This window comes from Dipodomys spectabilis, unplaced genomic scaffold (assembly GCF_019054845.1).
Source record: "Dipodomys spectabilis isolate Male_0828 unplaced genomic scaffold, ASM1905484v1 ptg000001l, whole genome shotgun sequence".
In the NCBI taxonomy this organism is placed as follows: Eukaryota; Metazoa; Chordata; class Mammalia; order Rodentia; family Heteromyidae; genus Dipodomys; species Dipodomys spectabilis.
This window is the reverse complement of record NW_024870678.1, coordinates 34,703,159-34,725,688: the sequence shown is the minus strand read 5'-3', so window position 1 is coordinate 34,725,688 and position 22,530 is coordinate 34,703,159. Positions and strand designations below refer to the sequence as shown.

The 22,530-nt window shown below is 41.9% G+C and overlaps 1 protein-coding gene across 2 annotated transcripts in view; it reads left to right on the top strand.

The window, feature by feature from the left end:
* The window catches only part of Cnksr3 (CNKSR family member 3), a 96,531-nt gene that overhangs the window by 59,363 nt on the left and 14,638 nt on the right, over window positions 1–22,530 (top strand). For both annotated transcript variants that reach the window (XM_042677522.1, XM_042677599.1), the window contains exons 2-7: window positions 709–872; window positions 8,867–9,069; window positions 9,586–9,673; window positions 16,123–16,164; window positions 19,162–19,281; window positions 20,954–21,013. In XM_042677522.1, the coding sequence (XP_042533456.1) occupies window positions 709–872; window positions 8,867–9,069; window positions 9,586–9,673; window positions 16,123–16,164; window positions 19,162–19,281; window positions 20,954–21,013 (677 nt within the window). The remainder of the gene's footprint in view (window positions 1–708; window positions 873–8,866; window positions 9,070–9,585; window positions 9,674–16,122; window positions 16,165–19,161; window positions 19,282–20,953; window positions 21,014–22,530) is intronic.

Sequence of the window (22,530 nt, the reverse complement as noted above, 5' to 3'; positions counted from 1 at the left end):
GAAAATTTTAGGTGTGGAAAACCTCCAACAAGGTTTAGACTCAGAGCTATTCTAGGATATTACCAGAGCATTTTCTCTCTCAAGTGAATTTATTCTCTGAAAAAAAAAATAAAGTAATAACCACCAGCATTGTGCCCTATAACTTCCAATGGGAAAGGAAGAAACAGTTTTATCTTCTAGTACCCATATTTAATATTGATATTTAATAATATCAAGGAAGATGTTGATTGGCTGTACTTGACTCACATGACCATCCTAGAGCATGATTGGCTGGTTTGTGGAGTAGCCGGGTCTGACTATGTGACAATCACCATGGTCTTGATTGACCGGTCCACTGAGAGCGTCACTTATCCCACAAGAAGAGCTGTTTAGCAAACAGATCTGTCTGGAACAGATAACTAGCGTCGCAAATTATCAAGGGATTATTTGAGCATTTCTCCTTTCAGTTTATCGGGCGTGCATATCATAAAGTTATACCTGCTCCATTGGAGAGTTTTGCGTGGCACATTTCAAGCCTGTTTGAGATGAGAAGATGACTCAGGAAAGGTGCTCCTCCAGGGGAGTACAGTTACAGAGATAATCGAATAGTGGCAGCATATTTTGGTGGTTGCTGAGATTAATACAAGTGTGGATTATTATTTTTTGGGGGGGAGGGGAACAGGTGAAGACACACAAAGTAACCATAATGACCTTTTCACTTTTTGGTAGGGTTAGATGATTGCCTGCAGCCCTACGTGCACAAGTTTGAGCGGGAGAAGATAGACGGAGAACAGCTGCTACGAATTTCGCACCAGGACCTTGAGGAGCTCGGGGTCACACGGATCGGGCATCAGGAGCTGGTGTTGGAAGCTGTCGATCTTCTCTGTGCACTGGTTAGTTGGGGAAAAGGTGATCTGTATTGTGATGTCTTCCTGCAGAACCTCAGTTACTCAGATGCTAAGTGTTAGTAATTTAACCTATCTTCCTTTACTGAATGATCCAGTGAAGTGAAACCTGAGTTGAAGACAATATAAAAAGGAAAGTAAAAGTTATTTTTCTAGAGGAAAGGCTGGCCCACTGTCCATTGTTTTATTAAATAAAGTGTTACTGGGACACAACATAGACAGGGGTCTGCATGTGTACAGTACAGTTTTTGTACTGGAGTGATAGAATTGAGTTGTTGTAATGAGAACGATGTGGTCCCCTAGAACCTGAAGTGTTTACTGTCTTGCCCTTATGGTTGCAGAAAATGTCTGTAGTAGTCTCCTCTCCCCTCCCCTCCCCTCCCCTCCCCTCCCCTCCCCTCCCCTCCCCTCCCCCCTTTCCTTTTTCCTTTCTCTTTCCTTTCCTTTCCTTTTTCTTTTTTTGGTCGGTCATGGGGCCTGAACTCTGGGCCTGGGCTCTGTCCCTCAGCTCTTCAGCTCAAGGCCAGCCCTCTGCCACTTAAGCCATGGAGCCACTTCCAGCTTTTTCTGCTTATGTGGTGCTGTGGAATTGAACCCAGGGCCTCATGCATGCAAGGCAAGCACTCTACCGCTGAGCCACCTTCCCAGCCCGTAGTCTTATTTTCTTTCAAAAATAAAAGACAGAGATGGTCTTGAATGAACATGTCACTTTCTCAAATGAAATGAAAAGATCTTCTAATATTCATGTTTGTATCTGGAAGCTGTGCTCATATCTATAATCCTACCTACTCAGGAGGCTGAGATCTGAGGATTGAGGTTTGAAGCCAGCCTGGGTAGGACAGTCTGTGAAACTCCTATTTCTAATTAACTACCCCAAAAAACTGGGAGTAGAGCTGTGGCTCAAGGGGTAGAGTGCTAGCCTTGAGCACAAAAGCTCAAGGACAGCTCCTAGGCACTGAATTGAAGCCCCAGTATTGGTACACACATGTGCGCGCGCGCGCGCACACACACACACACACACACACATTTGGAATTTCACAGATATTCAAGCTATTTAAAATAACTGATGCTTATGCTTGAAATAATGAACCCTAAAAAATAGCAGCTAGATAGGGTTAATGTCATTGAATATAGCAGGTCATAGAGCTTTGGCTCTCAATGAACCAGTTAAATCCTGCCAAGTCTGATACTTGTGATCTGCTTGTGACCACATAGGTGGTGTGTGTGTGTGTGTGTGTGTGTGTGTGTGTGTGTGTGTGTGTGTGTGTGTGTGTGTGTGTGTATGTGTATGTGCACATGTACACACACACACACAAAACACCTGTTAAGGGCATTTTGTTTACAAATTGTTGGCATGGGTGAGATTCGTGTGTGCCAGTCTTGGTGCCCTCTAAGGCTACAGTTAACTGTCACTGGCCATTCTCACCAGCATTCAAACTGGGTTCGTCATAATCTGAACCCAGGCCAGGGGGACAGGCAGTGACATCACCCAGAAGGATAGGAACCAGTGTGCTTGCAGTGATTTTGCCATTGCTGGTGAGCATTGCATTGATTATATAACCATGCTGCACTGTGTGTATTCTTCTTCTTAAAATGGACAGAGCTTTGGCCTCTGGGCTGAGATGCACTGCTCTCATTTAGAAAAGTAATGGGGGAATGCTTTGTGGTTGATAAATGAGCTGCCACGCGGGAGAAGCGGTGGCCAAGTAGTCTGAGAGTTGGCCTGGAGGCAGGATTTTTGCCTTCTAGTCCTGGCTCTGCTCCAGGCTGTTTGCTCTGTCACCTCCAGGGAAACCACAGTGTCTGTTTTCTCCATCCATACAGTAACGGTCCCCTTCCATGTGGCGGTGTCCCCAGAGTGTTTTTTGCATGGTTGAGGATATGCCTTGAACATCCTGTTTATTATTAAAACTGTCTGCTTTTCAGAGTCAAACAGACTTGAATTTACTTTTATGATGCTTTCTGGGAACAGGGTTTTGGAGTTCTTTCTGGTGGATGTTTCTGAGAATTTGAATTGTCTCTTTCACTTTATAGTCATACTTGGAGGACAAATAAATTGCTTTGAAATTCACAGTTCGAGAGGCCTGGCAGAGGGGTCAGCTAGAGGCAGGTTATGTACATTAAGTTGGGGGATCAACGTAATTGCAGTCTCTGGGTATTCTCTTCGCCTTTTCCTCCCCTCTGCCTTTTAAAATATTAGACTAAAAGGAACAAAGCTGGATAAATGCCAGGACCCAAAGCTGTGTTTTATCTCTGTGTGTTACCCCATTCCCTTCTCATTTCCTCTGTAGACCAAGCTTGACCTTGGACTCTCTCTGGACCTCCTCTGTGTGCCCATGAGACAGGCAGGTTGTGAAGAGTTTGCAAATGGGTGTGCCTTTTTTGAGGGGTGCTTGGGAAGGTGTGCTAGATGTTTACTAAAATGTCACTAATCTTCATGTAATTTTCTTTAAAAAATATATAGTTTTAAAATGTATAGGTCTATTACCCTGTTCCTTTATTTTAACACCATGCAGATCTTTGGATGTGTAAATTGGGTAATGTTTTGCTTTGGATAGTTCATCTGCTCGCAATTCATGTGTAACCACCGTTGGCCCCCGTGTTATAAAAGAGATTTTGCTATGCAAACTCGCTTTAGTGGGTGCTGATTTTATGGTAGACAAGAAGTAAATAGAATGAGAAGTGAGGAAAGAGGCAGGAAAAAAAACAAAACCACTGAAAGGTTATGGAATAAAGAGAAACTGATAGAATGGGACCAGAATGGGAACAGTGGCTAATTACTATTCCAGGCCTGGTGAACAGTGACTCACAGCAGTCCATCATGGTTAGAGAGCAAAGGGGGAAACCATCTTTTGAAGCATTGACCTTGAAGGCTGGGGTAGCTTGGTAGAGGGCCTTGTATCCTGAGAGAGAACTTCCCAGAGTTGAGTTCTGAAGCTGAGCCCAGTTTTTCCTCTCCTCTCTCTGGGTACAAAGTCACTGGCACAGACCCTAAAGCTGCTCTTTCTAGTAGGGGAGCTGCTACCATATGTGGCTATTTAAATGAGAATTAGTTGAGATCAAAGCCAGCCTCCAGTGAAACTGGCTTCTCTACAAGTGGTGAGTAGGTGCGTGTGGCTGGTGGCTGCTGTACTGGAACCCAGATGAAGACTTCTTGTGTCTCTATAATGTTCCACTGGATAGTAAGGGTGTGTGGTGGACAGTAAAGAGGTACAATAGGCTGGCTGCCAATGGCTTTTGTCTGTGATTCTAGCCACTCTGGAGGCCGAGATCTGAGGATCATGGTTTGAAGACAGCCTGGCAGACAAATCTGATGAATGCTTATAACCAATTAACCAGCAAATAGTTGGAAATGGAAGCATGGCTCAAGTGGTAGGGCACGATCCTTGAGCTCAAGGCTCTAAATCCAAGCTCCAGAACTGTGGCATAGTTGGCCTTGAACTTGTGTCCATGACACATCTTTGTCATGGAAAGTAGATCATGGTGGGAGCCATAGACGGAGGAGAAGTTGTGTAGTTTATTATTGGCTATAAGGTATGGACTTTTAAGGCCCTAGAAGAGGAAGAGCCTTGCCTCTTCTCTTCCCTCTTGGCTAGTGTATGTTCTCACAGCCAACAAATGTTTGCTAATGGCCACCTCTTAATGGAGTGAGCCCACAGTGGAAGGGTTTTAGGATGTGCACTGACTTTTAAACTAATTCCATTTATTATTATTATTGTTCTTAGTCTTACTGGCATTTTTGAACACAGGGCCTTATGCTTGCTCTGGGCATTTGCTCTACCAATTGATCCATGCTTCCAGCCCTATTTGCTTTAGTTATTTTTTTTTTCATAGAGTCTCAAGATTTTCCTTGGAGTAGCTTCATAACATGATCCTTTTACCACTGCCTTCTGTGTAGCTGGGATTGTAGACATGTACTGCCATGCTCAGCTTGATTTGTTTTACTTGATGGAGCCAAGTTTTGAATCCAGGGCTTGTCGGCTAGATGCTATACTCCAGAGCCATGTCTTCAACTTTGTTTTTGCTGGTTATTTTTTAGATAGGGTCTTGTTGCCTGCCCAGGAGTACCTGGACTGTGGGCTACCTATTTCATGCTTCCTTTTGCATATGCCAACTATGTCAGCTTCCTTCCACTGAAATAAAGTCTTGAAAATTTTTTCCACACAAATGGCCTGGAACCATGATCTCAGCCTCCCATGTAGCTTAGGGAAACAGGATTATACCCAGCTGTGAGTTGAGAAAGGACCTTGTGAACTTTTTTTTTTTTTTGCCTGTGCTCATCTTGAACTGTGATTCTCCTACTCTCAGCTTTTCCAAGTAGTTAGGATTATAGGGATGGTCCACCAGAGCCCATCTCTAGCTTATTATTATTATTGTAAGATGGTGTCTCACTGACTCTTTGCCAAAATTAGCCTCAAATTGCGATTCTCCTGTCTCTACCTCCTAAGTAGATGGGTTAGGGATATTATGCCTGGCCTTGTCTCTTCTTCTCTTTCCACATTTCCATTCTCTTTTCTTCCTCTTGTTCTTTCTTAATCCTCCTCCTCTTTCTTCCTCTCCCTCCCCATTATTTTCCCTTCCCATTGTTCCTCCTCTTTTCCTTCTTTGCCTTGGATGAAGCCCACGGACTCTCTCGTGCTAAGCAGATATTTTACCCCTTAGTTACACTCTCAAACTTGTTTGTGCCTTTCTGGTGCCTTACACTAAAACATTACCTGAAGGAGACAGAACTTAGGAAAATGACTCAAGAAAATAGTCAACTCTCATCTGAGAAATTCTTCATTTTCTGCTTTTCATTGTGAGACACCGATGTCTAGGCCTTTCCTGACTGTAGTCCTTTCCAGCTAATATAATTGGTTTCTTGTTCTCTCCTTATTGTAGCATGGGGTCAAAGGAAAAGAAACTTTGCTTCATCCTTCCTTCTCTTTAAAAATTATATTCAATTACCATTTTATCTCTCCAGCTTCCCAGTTGTGTGATTTGTTTGGGAGAAAAAAGTTTAGAGCAAATGAAGTGGCATATCAAGAGAACCCGTTATAAAAAGTTACGCTCTCCCTTTATTTTAAAGTTTGTCCAAGAGGAAGGTTTAAAGTCTCTTTGGGTTCAGGAAGAGAATGCTTGTGTATAAGAATCCCCAGTAGTTCATGGTGACATGGGCTGTAGCAAACCAGCCTTCCTGCTTGGAGTCAATGTTCTGCACATAAATCGCAGGCTGGGTAATTGAGCTAATCAGTCACCCGCGTTCAAGACAAATCAGGTCATGTGGACCCTTGATCTGCTCAATTGTGAGCCTTTAGTTCTTTGGATTAAAATGCTGTGATGAATAACCATCTTTTCATTCTTGTCTTCTATATACATATTTGCCTTTAGAAAATGTAAGTGAGGGGAAAATAAGTGACTGAGCTGTTAACTCAGCACACATTTGTATTTTGAAATTTACAAACTTACACAATCGTGTTTTAGACTTAACAAAAAAGATTATTTTTAGTTTGTGTTTAACTTCTTTTGAGCTAAATTGTTTAACTTTTTAGTTAAATTGTTTGTTGCTGTTGTTGTAGTTCAATTGTGTTTAACTTCTGTCAAAATTTCTATCTGGAGGAGAAGGAGTAAATTTGTATGCATGTATGAAGAGGTCATAATGAGTCAAGAGTGGTAGCTGTCATCCTAGCTACTCAGGGATTGGGAGGATCATGGTGTGAAGTCAACCTGGGCAAAGCGTGAGCACAACCCCATTCCAGCCTTTAAAATGGTTGGTGTGTCCCTGTCATCTGAGCCATCTAGAAACTACAAAAAACCATCTTGGTTCAAACTGGCTTAGGCCAAATGGGAGATCCTATTTGAAAAATAACTAAAGCAACAATCAGTAGCATACCTCTTTAGCAAGCCCAAGACCGTGAGTTCAAACCCCAGAATGATGTGCGTGCATAAATAAACAAATAGAGTCATAATAAAATATAAATATTGAAAGAAAGAGGTGAGATTGGGTAGGAAGAGTGGCATAAAATAGAGTAATGGAGCGGGCAAAGCTGACCAAAGTATATTATAGCCCTGTTTGGAAATGTCACAATGAGCCTCCCACATTGCACATTTGACATGTGCTTAAAAATATGTGGAAAAATTTTCAATGTGCATTTTGTGCGTGTGTGTGTGTGTGTGTGTGTGTGTGTGTGTGTGTGTATGTGTGTGTGCGTGCGCGCGCGCTGACATCAGGATGCAGGTGCTGTGCCTTTTTCTCTCAAGCTAACACTTTAGCTACACTTCTATTTCTGGCTTTTTGGTGGTTAATTGGAGGTAAGAATCCTATGAAGTTTCGTGCCCAAGCTAGCCTCAAACTCTTAATCTCTTAATGTGACTTTGTGTGTGTGTGTGTGTGTGTGTGTGTGTGTGTGTGTGTGTGTGTTGTGGGGCTTGAACTCTGGCCCTGGGTGCTGTTCAGATCTTTAGCTCAAGGCTTGAGCTCTACTACTTGAGCCACGGTGTCACTTCTGGTTTTCTGGTGGTTTATTGGAGATAAAGAGTCTCACGAGTTTCCTGCCCGGGCTGGCTTTGAATCATGATCCTCAGCTCTCAGCCTCCTGAGTAGTTAGGATTACAGGCATGAGTCACTGGTGCCCGGCTTATGTGACAATTTTAAGACTTTTAGTTTTATTACTAAGCCAGGCAAATGGAAACTCCCAACAAAATGCATTTCAATTTAGAATTGCTTTTAATGAACGCCTTTGTGGCGAGTACATTCAGACTTCTGTATGCATTTGTGCCTTATATGTAATGGTTTGAAGGTGGCTAATCCTCTGGCCCCGGGGACTAACTGGATGGCTGGGCTGGCTGAGAGGAGAGCCTGGCATTTCAGCGTGGCCGGCGCAGGTCAGGAGAGAATTTACACATTTCTAGCTCATTCATTTGTGCTAGACTTGGTATCACTAGCCAGCTTCCCTCCTCTTCGTCATCCTCCTCCTCCTCTTCCTCTTCTCATCTCCCTATTCCTCCTTCTCATCCTCTTCTTCCTTTTTGTCTTTATCTGTAAAATAGAAATACACATTGAGTAGTATCATATAACCACACGTATGCTCTTCCTTTTTGTTAAAATAATCAAAAACATTAAGAAATGTATATGAGATGGAGTCTAAAGCATACCTATCTCCTAATTTTATATATTTCCTGAGGCTGGTGGTTCTTAATATGATAGGGGGGTCTGGGACAGTATTATGATACAACATTGGTATTTTTAAGGCACTCAAGGAAGTTGAACATTGTTTAAAAACACATCCCAAGAGCTGAGCTGTGTGCTAGTGGCTCACACCTGTAATCCTAGCCACTGAGGAGGCTGTGAACTGAGGATCTCAGTGCGAAGCCAGCCTGGGCAATGAAGTCCATGAGACTTACCTCCACTTAGCCATCAAAAAGCTGTAAATGGAGCTTTGGCTCAAGTGGTAGAGCACCGGCATTGACCATAAAAGCTCAGGGACAGTGATCAGGCCCTGGGTTCAAGCCCCAGTATTGACTGGCACACAGACACACAGACACACCAACACATAGACACACAGACACACACACACACACACACACACATACACACACACGTTTGGTGCTCATAGTTGGATGTTACATTTCAGGTGGACTTACAGTTACTTCTGCTCATTCTCTGTCATCTCTGATGGAAGTTCATCTGTTGGCTGACTAGTGATTAGTGTTGTCTGTCTACTGTCTGGCAACATTGGTGAGCACCCACCACGGAGAGCCATGCTCCCTCACCATGACCCACTCGGTGTGACTTCTGGGAACACACAGCAATGACATGTTAGAGGGACAGTTTGAGCTGTCCAGTCTGGAGTGGGGCAGCTCTTGGTATAGAGTATGTGGAGGTGAGGGGTGCTGCCGAGGGCCTAGGCACCCCCATTTGTAGTGGCTCTGGGAGTCACTGTGGAGGGCTTTACATTTTCCCCTCTAATTATTCAATTATATAGTTGTTTAATTTCCCACAGAATTACAGCCTCGAAACGGATAACATGAAGAACTTGATTCTGAAACTGCGAGCCTCTTCCCACAACTTACAGAACTACATCAGTAGCCGGCGGAAGAGTCCAGCTTATGATGGAAACACCTCCCACAAGCCGCCCAATGAGTTCCTGACGTCCGTGGTGGAGCTCATCGGCGCTGCCAAAGTCTTGCTGGCGTGGCTGGACCGGTAGGCCGGGGCCCTGCCCTCTGCTGCCCTTTCAGTGAGGTTCTGAGGTACACCAATACCTGTCCTTTGAAAATGGACCCTTGTCCCTTAGGCATAGAGCTTCCTGGAAGGCAGAAGTCCTAGAGGAGAGGGTGATCTTGGAGTGGTTTTTTGGCTTTGTTTTGTTTTTCGGAAGCTACTTACTCAGCTATAACAAGAGGAGCAAATGAACCCTAGCTAGGAGATGAGAGAAACTGCTAAAGGTTGTACTTTTTTGAGATTCAACTTTAATACTTGAGGATTTGGTTGGTATGTAGACTGTTCAGGGACTTCTAAGGAAACGTTAACCCTTCTGGCTCATTTAGGGGTGAATCTTTTTGCCTGTCTGCTGCTTTTCTAGTCAGAGTCCTATTTTACATGTCCTTTGAGAGGAAACAGTTATGTGAAAAATGATTTAAGCTGGCCTGTAGTGTAGTATGAGTCTCCCCTACCTCCTCCTCCACCATTCCTTATGAAGAATTTTTGGTATTTTTCCAGGCCTCCATTTACAGGAATCACTGATTTCTCTGTAACGAAAAACAAGATCATTCAACTTTGTCTGGACCTGACTACCACCGTCCAAAAGGTCAGTACATATCATTACGCTATCTGAACTTACCTCTTCCTCTTCCTGCTTCTTTAAAGCGGTTTCCCGAAGGTTTGAAGTAACCCTTCACCACACCAAAACTGGGAGATGCAAGGCTTTCAATTTATTTGTATGTATGACTTCAGTGAGAAATGGCAAATAGTAATCACACATTACCTTTCGTTTGTTTGTTTCACAGTGGTCCAGGTAATACTCATTTACCTCCTCCGAAATGTTAGAACACTTAAAAAAAAAAAGAAATTCTCGAATAACTAAATATCCCTGTCATCTTTGTTCTGAGTGAGCACTCTGCTTTCATTTTCTCTTTGGTTGTTGGATCTGCTGGTCAGGAACCAACCAGTAACCAACATCTCCCAGCTCGCGGTGATTTCCTCCTTGACTCTGTCCTCAGATGGCTCTGGCCGGGAAGTCTCTGATTCTCCTCACTTGTTCAGTGTCTCACATTGCTGCCCATGACAGAGAGACAAAGAGCCATGGAGGTTCCCGTGATCAGGGTTGGACGTGTCGTGTCGGGCATGACATTTCAGCTTCACTCATGGGTCCTCAGACAGAGGCATTTCAGCAAGACCATGTGATGCTTCCTGTCAGTCAGTCAGACTGTCCACACCTTCCCTAGCTTCTATGATTTAACTTAAAAGGAAAAGAAAAAAAATAGACTAGACTACAAGCACTTATGAAGACTCGATACATTACGTGGTGCATAGCAGATGCTGCTAAATTACTTCGGAGTTGAGACTTTAAAAGCTAAGGAAGAAGTTGTTTCTTGTTCACATCCTCCTGTTTGGTTTCTAGAATTCTATGAGTTGATGTTTGTTCCTACGATGATCTGCAAAAAAGTAAAAAGAAAGCATATCTTTTCCTTCACCAATGCATTCAGGGAAGCCGTGCTTTCTCCTTAAGTCTGGAACCTGAAGTCAAGTGTGCCTTTGCCTGTGGTAGTTGTATGAGGCATCCCTAAACAGCCATTGGAGTTAAGCATGGGTGCATATACGCGTGCTCGCGCGCGCGCGCACACACACACACACACACACACACGCGCACACACACACGTATGCCCCACACTAATCTTTTTTTGTTTGTTTGTTTTTACATTTCAAAAAAATTTTCTTTTTATTTAAACACAAAACACATTTACAGCATGCAGGTTAACTTAAAATTATGGCGTCTTCCCCAACCAATACCTTTGAATGTATCTTCAAGCCCTGAAAATAAACCCATCATATTCCATAGGTAGACTCAGACTCTCTCCTTCCACCTCATGTCAGATTTGAGTTATACACAAGTTGAGTTATGCATGGTAGTTAGTTTCTTTAAGTAAATAATTTAATTGATCATCATGAATAAATACTACTTTTATTTCACTGAGTTTCTCTTCTGAACCACTTACCAATACCATTCAGAGGATTGTTAATATATCCAGTCCAAAATTTAAGAAATTAAAAAAAAAGACTGCAAATGGAAACAGTGTCAATATTCTAGATGACCACAAGTTTCTATTCATAAGATTAAATGTTTAATGACCTACCAAAGCAAAGAAAACCTACTAAAAACAAATTTATAAGATTCTTGGTATATGTCATAAAACTTTGCAATTATAAATAGAAAAGAACCATTAGCATATTAAAAAAACACTAACATTGTGTATTCTGAACCACATGGTCTAGTTATAATTCATTATCTGTAACATAGCATCAATACCCATGATACATCTGAAAAGAATGAAGCTATCATATTCAGACAAGAGAAAAAACCTGTTTCCTTTATGAATATTGTCATAATGAGGCTGTAGCATTTTCTGTTAACTGTATTACCTATACCTTGCTGCACTTATACCTAGTTTCACCTTAATTTTTGGAGTGTTTGTTTTGATCAATCATAAGAGCAACATAATCATTTGAAAGGCGTCAGACTACAACAGCAAGTAACTTTCACTGCTAAAAAATAAATAAATTTATCTTTCAAATCAAAATTATTATAAAAGTGAAAGTTATAGTTAAGGAAATAGAAAAACAAGCCAATTATGATCTGAGTTTTCTGACTATGTCTCCAAATTTAATAATACAAATATCTGTGTATTAAACTTTTTTTAAAAAGTTAATTCTGCCAGCCAGATCCTAACGTAGAACTTCCCACACTAATCTTGAACTCCTGATTCTCCTACCTCTGTCTTGTAAGTTAGCTGGGATTATAAACTGGTACCTCTACACCCAGCCTATTTTGAATTTGAACTGAGTTTTCTCATGCTCAATTTAAAGCAAGTACAAGAGCTAAACCTCGATGAGTTTTGTTTTGTTGTTTTGAAATAGGGTCTTTCAAGGTAACCCAGGCTGGCTTAGAACTACTGCCCCTCCCGCCTCAGCTGCCCAAGTGTAAACACTGTAATCAGCAGATGCCCCCTTTTGCTCTAGGTCCCCTGTGTTTGATGTGACAGACCCTGCTGTGTGCAATGTGGGAATCAGACAGAAGTGACAGCAAGAGAGGGCAGAGACGGTCTGTCTGTTTTCACAGGATGAGTGGGTCCTGACTAAACAGTTGAAGTTGGCCCTGCAGCGACTTAGTAAACATTTATTTAGCACTTATTCTGTGTCTACCACTGTTCTAGGCTCTGGGGTACCAAAGTGAATAAACAGATTAAAAAGTCCTTGGCAAATGGAGCTTAGATTCTCTGGGGAAGGGCAAGTTAAGGATGAATAGACAATATTATGTATACACACAAACCAAACAGGACACAAATACACACAAAGGAAGTTACATAAAGTTAAGAGACCTGTCTGGGGCAGAATGTCAGGATTGATGGCGGTATATAACTTGAGATAATTCCATGTCACAAGCCTTGTAGAGAAGAGACTCTTGAATATTGGGACAGAGAAGTCGTCTCTGATCACATGGATGATGAGCATTTGCTTCACATCTTTTTTTTTTTAATAGTTATAGAGGGGTTGGTTATTATGAATTGATGATTAAAAAATTAATTACGCCAAGTGTGGTGGTTCACACCTGTAAACCCAGCTCCTTGGGACACAGAGGTTGAAAGGATCACAGTTTGAGGCTATCCTGAGGAAGAAAGTTGGTGAGACCCCTATCCTAACCAATGAGCCTGGGTTGATGGTGGGCCTTTGTTATCCCGGATACTCCAGAGGCATAAATAGGAAGATCACAGTCTAGACTAGCCAAGGCAAAGCACATCTGTCTGAAGAACTAAGGCAAAGAAAGACGGGCATGTGTCAGTGGCTTATGGTGCACTGTCTGCTAGCAAGTGCAAGGCCCTAAGTTTAGACCCTAGTATCAGGTCCCATCTGGAAGGTCAGGAGGCTCCTGCTGGTCATCTTTGTGTCCTTAGCCCTGGCACTGGACTGATGAGTGGTGATCTTTAAATGTGCCTACCAACACGTGAGCTGTTGACGAAGAAGTTAATGAGAAGCCTCACAAGCGATATGTGTGTGTGTGTGTGTCTGTGTAGTTGTGTTGGTGTGGGTGTTCAGTCTTTGTTTCTGTCTTCTTGGGTGTTCACTGAGGGTGTTTAGTGGATGGGTAAATATTCATTTTCAGAGGTGCCGTCATAGAGATATCTAAATCCTACCTCTATCATTAATTTACTGAGGGACTTTGGACAAGTCACCTGAAGTGCATGTGCCTCAGTTTGTGATGTGTGAAATGGGATGACGTATTTATCTTCCCAGATAGCTTGGTGAATTTCTGTAAGTTCTTTTTTTTTTTGTCAGTTGAACTCAGGGCCTGGGAGCAGTCCCTGAGCCTTTCTGCTTAAGGCTGGTGCTCTACCATTTTAAGCCATAGCTCCTCTTTGGTTTTCTGGTGGTTAATTGGAGGCAAGAGTCTCATGGACTTTCCTGCCTGGGCTGGCTTTGAACCGTGACCCTCAGGTCTCAGCCTCCTGAGTAGCTCGGATTACAGGCATGAGCCACTAGAGGCCAGCTCCCTGTCAGTTTTGAGACTATAATTTGCTCTGCAGGAAACCAAGTTGGAAAGGAATTACACCGTTCATTTCCAGTCCTTATGGTGACAGGACACTGAAGTAGTAAAGGTGAGAGAATGCTTCAGTATGGACGGAAACAGGGAAATGAGCCATGTGTGACCATAGGAAACTGGATGGAGACAACCATAGCCATGAACGTGGGAGAGAAAGAGTCCATTCTTGAGTGAGAGTTGCCCATGGACCGGAACGTTGGTGTTGGGCATGCGTGACCTAGAGTTGTCCAATGATGTTATCATCTTGTCTCAGGAAGGAGCCAGAGGCACAGAGAGGTTAAACAGGTTGCCCAAGGCTGCTCAGTTCCTTAGGACAGAATACAAGATAGGCAGAGGAGACAGAGGCAGTGCTGTGGCTGGTCAGGCTAGCCAGGCCTGGGCATCCAGGTGACCCAGCCCTTGTGGAAACTGATTGACGAGGGGGCGGCTTTTTCTATCCCTTGCCTCTCTGGGAATGGCTGTGAGAATCTCGTACACCGTGGGTGGAAGGTAAAGAACGAGCCCTTTTGCATGCTCACATGAACACTCTGGGATATGAACCTGGGCCTGGTAGGCTAGTTCCCACAGCGGGCAGCTCATTCACTTGGTGACTTCTTAGGTCCATGAAAGAATCAGGAATCAAGGATTCGAAACCAGGATGTCATGCCTGGACCTTCCTTGTTAAACTGGGGCGGGGGTGGGGTGGGGGGGGGAGGATGACAGCCTCCAAGGATGAAAGTTCAAATATATATATAATTATTGAATATATATTATATATTGATATATTGACAACATATATTAAATAAGATATATCTATATCGTTTTGCTATTTGTAATGCAATAGACGAATTACCACTTATTTCTCTCATAAGATATTATAACACTGGTATCATGCAGTATGGAGATACTGGTTCTAGTGCTGGTATTCATATGTTCTTGAATGAACCCCTACAGTAGTTAATGGTTTCATTGCATGCATAAGATAGAGGCAGAAAAGTGTATCTTTCAAGTACAATTACTCATAGTTTATAGAAGTTCCTCCTGGAGTTTAGATTTGTATCTGATTCATGCATGTAAAAATACACTTCTGAATCCCTTACTAATTTTCTTGTTTTGGTTGCTCTGTTCTTGGAGTCAGCATCAATTTTGGGAGCAGTAAAGCCACTTTCATTGTTTCCTGCGTTATTTTGTGTGTGCCAGTACTGAGGCCTGAATTTGGGACCTGGGTGCTGTCCCTCAGCTTTTTAGCTCAGGGCTAGTGCTCTACCACTTTAGCTATATCTCTGTTTCTGGCTTTTTGCTGGTTAATTGGAGATAAGAGTCTCATAGACTTTCTTGCCTGGTTTGACTTTGAACTTTAAAGCTTCTGGAGTGGCTGGGCTTACAAGCATGAACCGCTGGTACCTGGCATGTTTTCTATATTTTGGTCTAGTAGAGACAAATCAAAACAGTTTCACAAAGACAAAGCAAGTCTGATTATTAAATCACGTGCAATAGATTGGTAGGAAAAAATAATAGGAAAGAAATGACCTAAAAAAAAAAAAGACATTTTGATTTAGGTGAAAATCTTTGCCTGACAATTCTGAGTTCATTAGTATTCTTCATGTACTGAAAATTGCTAACATTATTCTTGAGATGGTGACAGTTTATCTCAGTATCTTCTGCATGCACCACGGGGTGTAGCTTGAAATCTTAGCTATAGATGATCTTAGAAGATGTTGTGAAAGTTTCAGGTTGGAAGTTCACTTAGTTCACTTCTTGAAGGGACAGTGGTAGTTCCTGTAATCAGCTGGGTCTGTTTGTACAGCAGCGTTCCAGTGCTCTTGTTCTTTAGCTGAGTAAATAGTGCTTCGCATTCCAGCCTTTATTCAAAGTCATCAATAGCAGGCATACCTCAAGACCACTTTTTTGGCAGTGTGTTAATGAATGTTTTTTAAAATTTATTTTTTCCCCCATTTACCAAGGGCTGAAATATCTTGATTTAATCTCAGTAGTGTTTAAAATAAACTTTTGTGGTTCAGTTTAGAAAGCTATTCTTCTAGGCAAGGCTGGAGCTAAAGATGACTGACTGGCTTGTTGGCTTATTGTTGGTGGAGGCAGAATCTGATTGAGAGCCATTGTCAGGCTTCTTGGACTTAGACTTCTGATTTCTTCCTCGCTGAGTGGTGGTGGGCAGCAGGTGGGTTTCAGCTCACTGGTTTTCTTGGCGGTCAGTGGTCGTTCCTTGGATGACAACCTGCTGGGATCAGGGGAGAGAAGGGCAGGGTCTCAGTACAGGAAGTAAGTCAGTTCCATCGCCACTCAGTGTGAGAGAGGGTTCAGGCTGGGAAATGGGAAGGGGGTGAGCCAGGACTGTGGGGAGCCCCAGGTTAAATTTAGGAGGTTATGCCAACAGTTTTAAACATTTATTTATTTATTGCTCGTATCCTTTAGCGCTCATGTCCTTTTTCTCCTTCTTTTAGGATTGCCTTGTAGCAGCGATGGAGGACAAGGTTCTGACTGTAGTGAGTATGCTGTTCAGCAGTTACCATAAAATTCCCTTTCTGTGAGCAGTAAGGCCCACCCCCACCCAGACGCGCATAGGATTTGATTCCCGTCAGGGATATAACGAAGCACTGTCTTTGGGGGGTGTGAGTTTATTTATTTAAATGGAAGGAGAATAGTAAAAGTTATTTAATGAGACCAACAAGTGGGAAAATACATGTGCTCAAATGGAGCTGCATTTGGACTCTCTGTTTTTGTTTTCTTTTTCTTCTGAAGCGGTGTCTGGATGCAATTATACATATATTGTTAGTTTGGCCTACACATCAGGGTTAAACTGGTGGGTATATTCCATTTTAGAACTATTTTGATTAAAAAAAAAACCCCATCTCTACGGCCTCTTTGTGATGGAGAGATGTCATGTGACCATTACAGAGGATTTTCCAAGTATTCCTCACTGCTTCCTCCTCTTGACCTAGGCCTGCTGGGGCTGTTTTGATAAGGCCTTCCTCTGACTGGTGTTGAGGAATTTAGTCATGAAATAGCTATAAATATATTTCCCATAAATAGGGAGGCTAAACAAATCTGAGGAATGTTATGACGTGTCCCCCAACTTGGATTCTCCCCCTTGGAAAGAAAAGTTACTCCTTAGAATTTCCTGATGCCGTTGGTTGTTTCGTTTTGAAAGGTTAGATGGATCTGATTGGGAGAAGGGCGACATGTAAACATGGTTTCATCTCAACAGAGATCTCTTACTAGAGATCCTCTCCTTATCTGTTACCAGTGTTGGGTACTCAGAAAATGTGAGTGATCATTGAAGAGTGATCTCTTTAACTCTTTAATGATCTCTTTAACTCTTTTAATGATCACTGACTTAAATGCAAAATGCAAAGCAACAAAACTTCTTGGCTTTACCACTGGGGAATCTGGGTTTGGTGATGAGTTTTTAGATAGAGAACCAATAGCATAGTCCATAAAAGAGAAATTGACAATGTAGGCTTTATTAAAATTAGAAAATCTAATCTGTGAAATGCACTATTAAGACAATGACATAATAAGCTATAGAGTGAGAAAATATTTTCAAAACACATACCAAATGAAAAATTTGTAGCTAAAATATTGAAAGAACCCTTAAAAATCCACAAGTGTGAAAATAATCCAGCTCACCCTTGGAATCCAGCTACTCAGGAGGCTGAGACCTAAGGATCGTGGTTCGAAGCTAGCCTGGGCAGGAAAGTCGAAGAGATTCTTATCTCTAATTAAACACCAAAAAAGCTGACACAAAAAGGATCCACAAACGTCAGATAAACACAGGAAAGTGTTTAGCATCCTTTGCACTTAGGCAATGCAGGTACAACAACGAGATAGCACTATATTCTTATGAGAGTGGCTAAAATGCAAAACTCTGACAATACCAAGTGCTGTTGAGGACAGAGAACAGGGTACAGTCACTGCTAGTCAGAATAGTACATACTGTAGCCAGGTTAGAAGATCACTGGGCAGTTTCTTACAACACTAGACAGATTCTAGATGATTCTGTATGTGTTCTCCTCCTAGATATTTACCCAAAGGAGCTGGAAACTTAGGTCAACACAGAACTTCACCTAATTGCCCAGAATGTTGACAGTAGCTTTATTCACAATTGCTCCGAACAGGAGGCAGCCAAGCTGTCCTTTTACAGATGAATGGATAAACAGAAGCTCAGCAATAACAATGAAATGAGCTACCCAGTCCAAAAAGATGGAGGGAATTTAAACGAATATTGTTAAAGGAAATAAGCTAATGTGAGGAAGCCATATTCCAGGAGTGTCAAAGCTATGGAGACAGTGAAAAGATCAGTGATTGGCTGGGTACTGGTGGCTCACACCTGTAATTCTAGCTACTCAGGAGGCTGAGATCTGAGGATCACGGTTGAAAGCCAGCCCGGGCATGAAAGTCTGTGAGACTTTGTTGTTGTTGTTGTTGTCGGTCTTGGGGCCTGAACTCTGGGCCTGGGCACTAGTACTCTACCATTTAAGTCACAGCGCCACTTCCAGCTTTTTCTGCTCATGTGGTGCTAAGGAATCTAACCCAGGGCCTCACACATGCAAGGCAAGCACTCTGCCACTGAGCCACCTTCCCAGTGCGCACCCCCCCCTCCCTTCCCGCTTCTTGAGACTTATCTCCAATTAACCACCAGAAAACCAGAAATGGTGGTTTAGCTCAAGAGCGCTAGCCTTTAGCTAAAGAGCTGAGGGACAGTGCCCAGGCCCAGAGTTCAAGCCCCATGACCAACAAAACAACAACAAAAAACATACACCAAAACAAAACAAAAGGATCAGTGATCGCCAGGGGTTCATGGTGGGGAGGAGGAGCATTGGATTTTTCAGGTTAGTTGATGAGGTTACTCTGTGTGATTCTTGCATTCAGATAACATTAGGCATCCGTCAAAATCAGGTGAGTGTACAGTGTCAACTGTGAATGTGAACATAAGTGACAGACTTCAGCTGTAAGATCTCAGTATTGTAACTAGCATGCCGCACCAGTCAGTGCAAGATGGTAACAGAGCCAGCTGTAGAGAAGAGGGGATGGAAATGGAAACTAGTGCATTTGTTCAGTTTTTCTATAAACTTTCAATGACTTGAGCCAGTCTAGGCTATTTTTTTGTTAAAGTGGTTCAGGTCCCAAACTATGTGTTGACCATGTCAATATTTGGTATTCAGAGAATGCACAGTCACTACTAAGCCATCCCTGGGGCTGGGAGTCGATGCTTGTTCAAGGAAATTACTTCCTGGCATGTGTTTCTCAGTGGAGAAGGAGTGAATGTCAAAGCCACACTTTTTTAAGGAAGCTGAAATGCTGGCATTCCCTCAGATGGTGAATATGGAGTCGGAATGTTGTACGTTCATTGAGCAGAATTATCTGAATGATTGTTAACCGGAGTGAAAGATGATAGGCGATGTTTCTTTAAAAATCAGCCAGTGACAAACTTGGTTAATGATTAAATTTTCCTGCTTTCTTCTCTGATTCTCGGATTCTAGGTCAAGGTATTAAATGGCATCTGTGATAAAACGATGCGCTCTACAACAGACCCTATAATGAGTCAGTGTGCGTGCCTAGAGGAAGTTCACTTACCAAATGTTAAACCCGGGGAAGGCCTGGTAAGAGTTCTAACAACACTTGTTTTATTTTCAAATAATACACACTAGCATTTGCTAGCGTTTTCTTTTTTAAAAAAAATCACTTTCAGTATAATTCCAGATAGTAGCATTAATGGAGAATACCATCTATTTATACCTTTAAGTATTTGCTATCTTAACATTTGCTGATGTTTTATCTTCAAAGCACAAAAAAAAAACCCCACAATTAAAAAAACTATATACTTAGATGTCTTATTTTTAGGATTTAGCCATGTAAGGAAATAAGAAAACAGTTACATAGAGGTGAGATAGTATCAGGGTATGAAAACAACCTCCAGTTCTGAAAGTTTTCATTAGCACTTGGCATGCATGTGAGAAGAGGTTAGTGTGAGAAAGTAACTCCTTAAAAAAAACAAAAACAAAAAACTTCAGCAATCTTTCCTAAGTCATGGGTAAGCCCTGAGAGTGGACACAGGTGATTTCTCAATGCGTAGCATGCATCCTTTAGGGTTCATTTGGTAAAATTTAAGTGCAGAAACCCTGGAGCCTGGTGATTAGCCTAGTAGCTCTGAGTGAAAGAGAAGGGAAAGGAAATTAGATGATTTACGCTACCCAATGCCCAGAGCAAAGAGCAGGAGCATTCCTTAGGGGCTGCAGCCTCCATGCTTGGTAGTCATGGTGCTGGTGACACGTGAGGAAGAGAAGGAGTGGAGTTCAGTAGCTCTGGGGGATATTAAGACACCTGCTCTTAGAAAGGAAATCAAAGCCCAAGTACCACTAAGCCCAAATTCCTCATGGGTACAAATATGTATCCTGATACTTAGCTTCAAAGTCAGAGGTGGATTATAGCAATTTAAGTTGAAACCAGAGAGGGATTCCTGAAGATGAATTCTTAAGTGTGGGAGTAGACACAGGTCTGGAGTGGCAGAGATGGAAATGGCGTATTGTTACATAGACTCTGCAAATGGAAATGGAAAGAACTTGAGAGGAATGGGGGAGAACTTGAGGGCCTTTGTGTTTGATGAGATCCTCTTGTACATCACTACTAGAGATCAGGACAAGTTTAAGGTCAAAATTATTTCTACATTATTGCACTGTGGATATCAAGGAGGGCAAATACTTTTTGCTCTGTCTTGCTTTTTCCTTTTTGCCTCTCTCTCTGTTTCTCCTTCTCTGTCTTCAATAGCGTAGCCAAAAGAGGAGATGAGGTGGTTCAGCTGCAGAAATATTTCCACCATGATACAGCATTTTATTAATGAATCAGTGCCTGTTTCAGTTTTTCTACCTGTGTTGTAGTATTTAGCCATCTTTGCCCTGCAATTGCTGCTATACCAATTTAACCGGCTGTATTGTGTCTCCAGACAAAAAGACGGTCAGGAAAGAAGTCCTTGATTAAAATGTCTCTCCCTCATTAAACAGAACCAAGAGAATTCCTACATCCAAAAGAGTTGTAGCAAATTTCTGTGCTCTGGGTACACAGATTATAATATCAAAGAGATTTCATGTCTGAGACCTTTCACTAGTATTTCTATTTGCTTAGTTTCCTTCACTGCCTTTTGGATTTTGTTTCTTGGTGTTGCAGGAGGCTTCAAAATGAACATTGTTCTGAAGGGACTGTGTTTTAATGTTTCAGAAGCTCCACTTTCACCTGCAGTTCGCTCTAATGAGTTCATATATTTGTGACTCTCCTTAGGGCATGTACATCAAATCTACCTATGATGGACTGCATGTGATTACTGGGACCACAGAAAACGTAAGTGTATCTGTTCACTGTACAAAGCCATTGTGTGTTTAAACAGATGTACATAGAGCTCTGCACTTTTCATTTCAATATGTATGTGGGTGCCTGTTTTGTTTATTGCTGTTGATGGGGTGCCATATTGTTTATCACCAGCTGTTGTCAATTTATTATTTAAATTTTCCTGTACTGTTCTTGTTTACACCACTTTTGCACCTTGGAAGTGTTAAGCCATAAATTCAACTGCAATTCTTTCTTTGTGGTTGTGAATTTCTCTTATAAGAACTGACATGGGTAACCATATGGATAAAATATGTTTTTACTTTTTTTTTTTGTTTGCTTCATGGAATTTTTATGTCTCCAGAGCAGCTATTTGGGATTTTTTTTACATGACACAGATTCTTTTTATAGAGTAGTATTTCATAATACTTGGCGTGATAATGAAATTTAATCCTAGACTCCAGGGCTTTGAGAAAGAAAAGCAGATCTGTTTCTACTGAGAGAGACTTTTGTACACTGTTTACTTCCTTCTGGAAACTCTCCTGTGTGCAGGGTTGTTCTTTCTCCCCTCAAACATTTTTAATTTTTTATATATATTTACATAGATAGATGTAGAGCTAGTTGAATGCATTCTTCTTGAAATCTGCAGGGTAGCTGACTTTGGAGTGGCATGAGTCACAAGAAGCTAGATATGTTTGCATAGTTCTCCTGCATCTGTGCCAAAGAGTCATGTGTCTAAGCAGTGAATCTACTAGTTAATCAATTTAAGAGAGGAGGGATTAATCCCCAAAGGTAGGGGAGGCTTTGGTAGTTGTTTTCCTCATCTGTGTGGTAGAAATGCATGATTACTTTTGAGCTTCAGCAGCTGGGTCTTTTGATAAAAGAAAATATCTTTATCTTTGATGAATATTTGTTATAAGAAAATGACATTACCTAACATTGTCAATGATTGTAACTCAGTTGTGTGGTTTTGGAAGATTTGAACAGATCAACTGAGAGTTACCAGACATTTTTATACCAACTCACCTGACAGGTAATAAGAGCACAGGCAACTGTTTTTCAGCGGGAGGTGGTGCTAAAGAGAAAAAATAGTGTTTTCCATAGTTCACTCCTTGCCCTGGGTGGAGACTTGGTTTGTTACAGCCCAACCATGACAAGAACATACTCTCATGCCACCTCAGTGTATTGTTTTGGAGGATGGCTAGTGTTTACATGGTGATAGTTGACATGTTTTCCTCTTGTAATATAATTATGTTGCTTGACTTCACCTGAGCTGTGTTGTTCCAGACTCACCTGGTCTTCTGAAAGCAGTTTCACTTTTGGATGAAACTGTGGACCAGTACAGCACCTTCACCTGAAAGCACGGATTCCTCTCTTACCCTCCACCCTTGCGTTTGTGTGTGTAAGATGTGATATGAGTGAGAGGCTTTTGAATCAAATGAAAGAAATCTCCTCAGATCCCTACCAGAATGCTAACGTTGGGGACAGATCTGATTTGACCTCTGTGTCATCTTATTCTGGTGTTCCCAGAT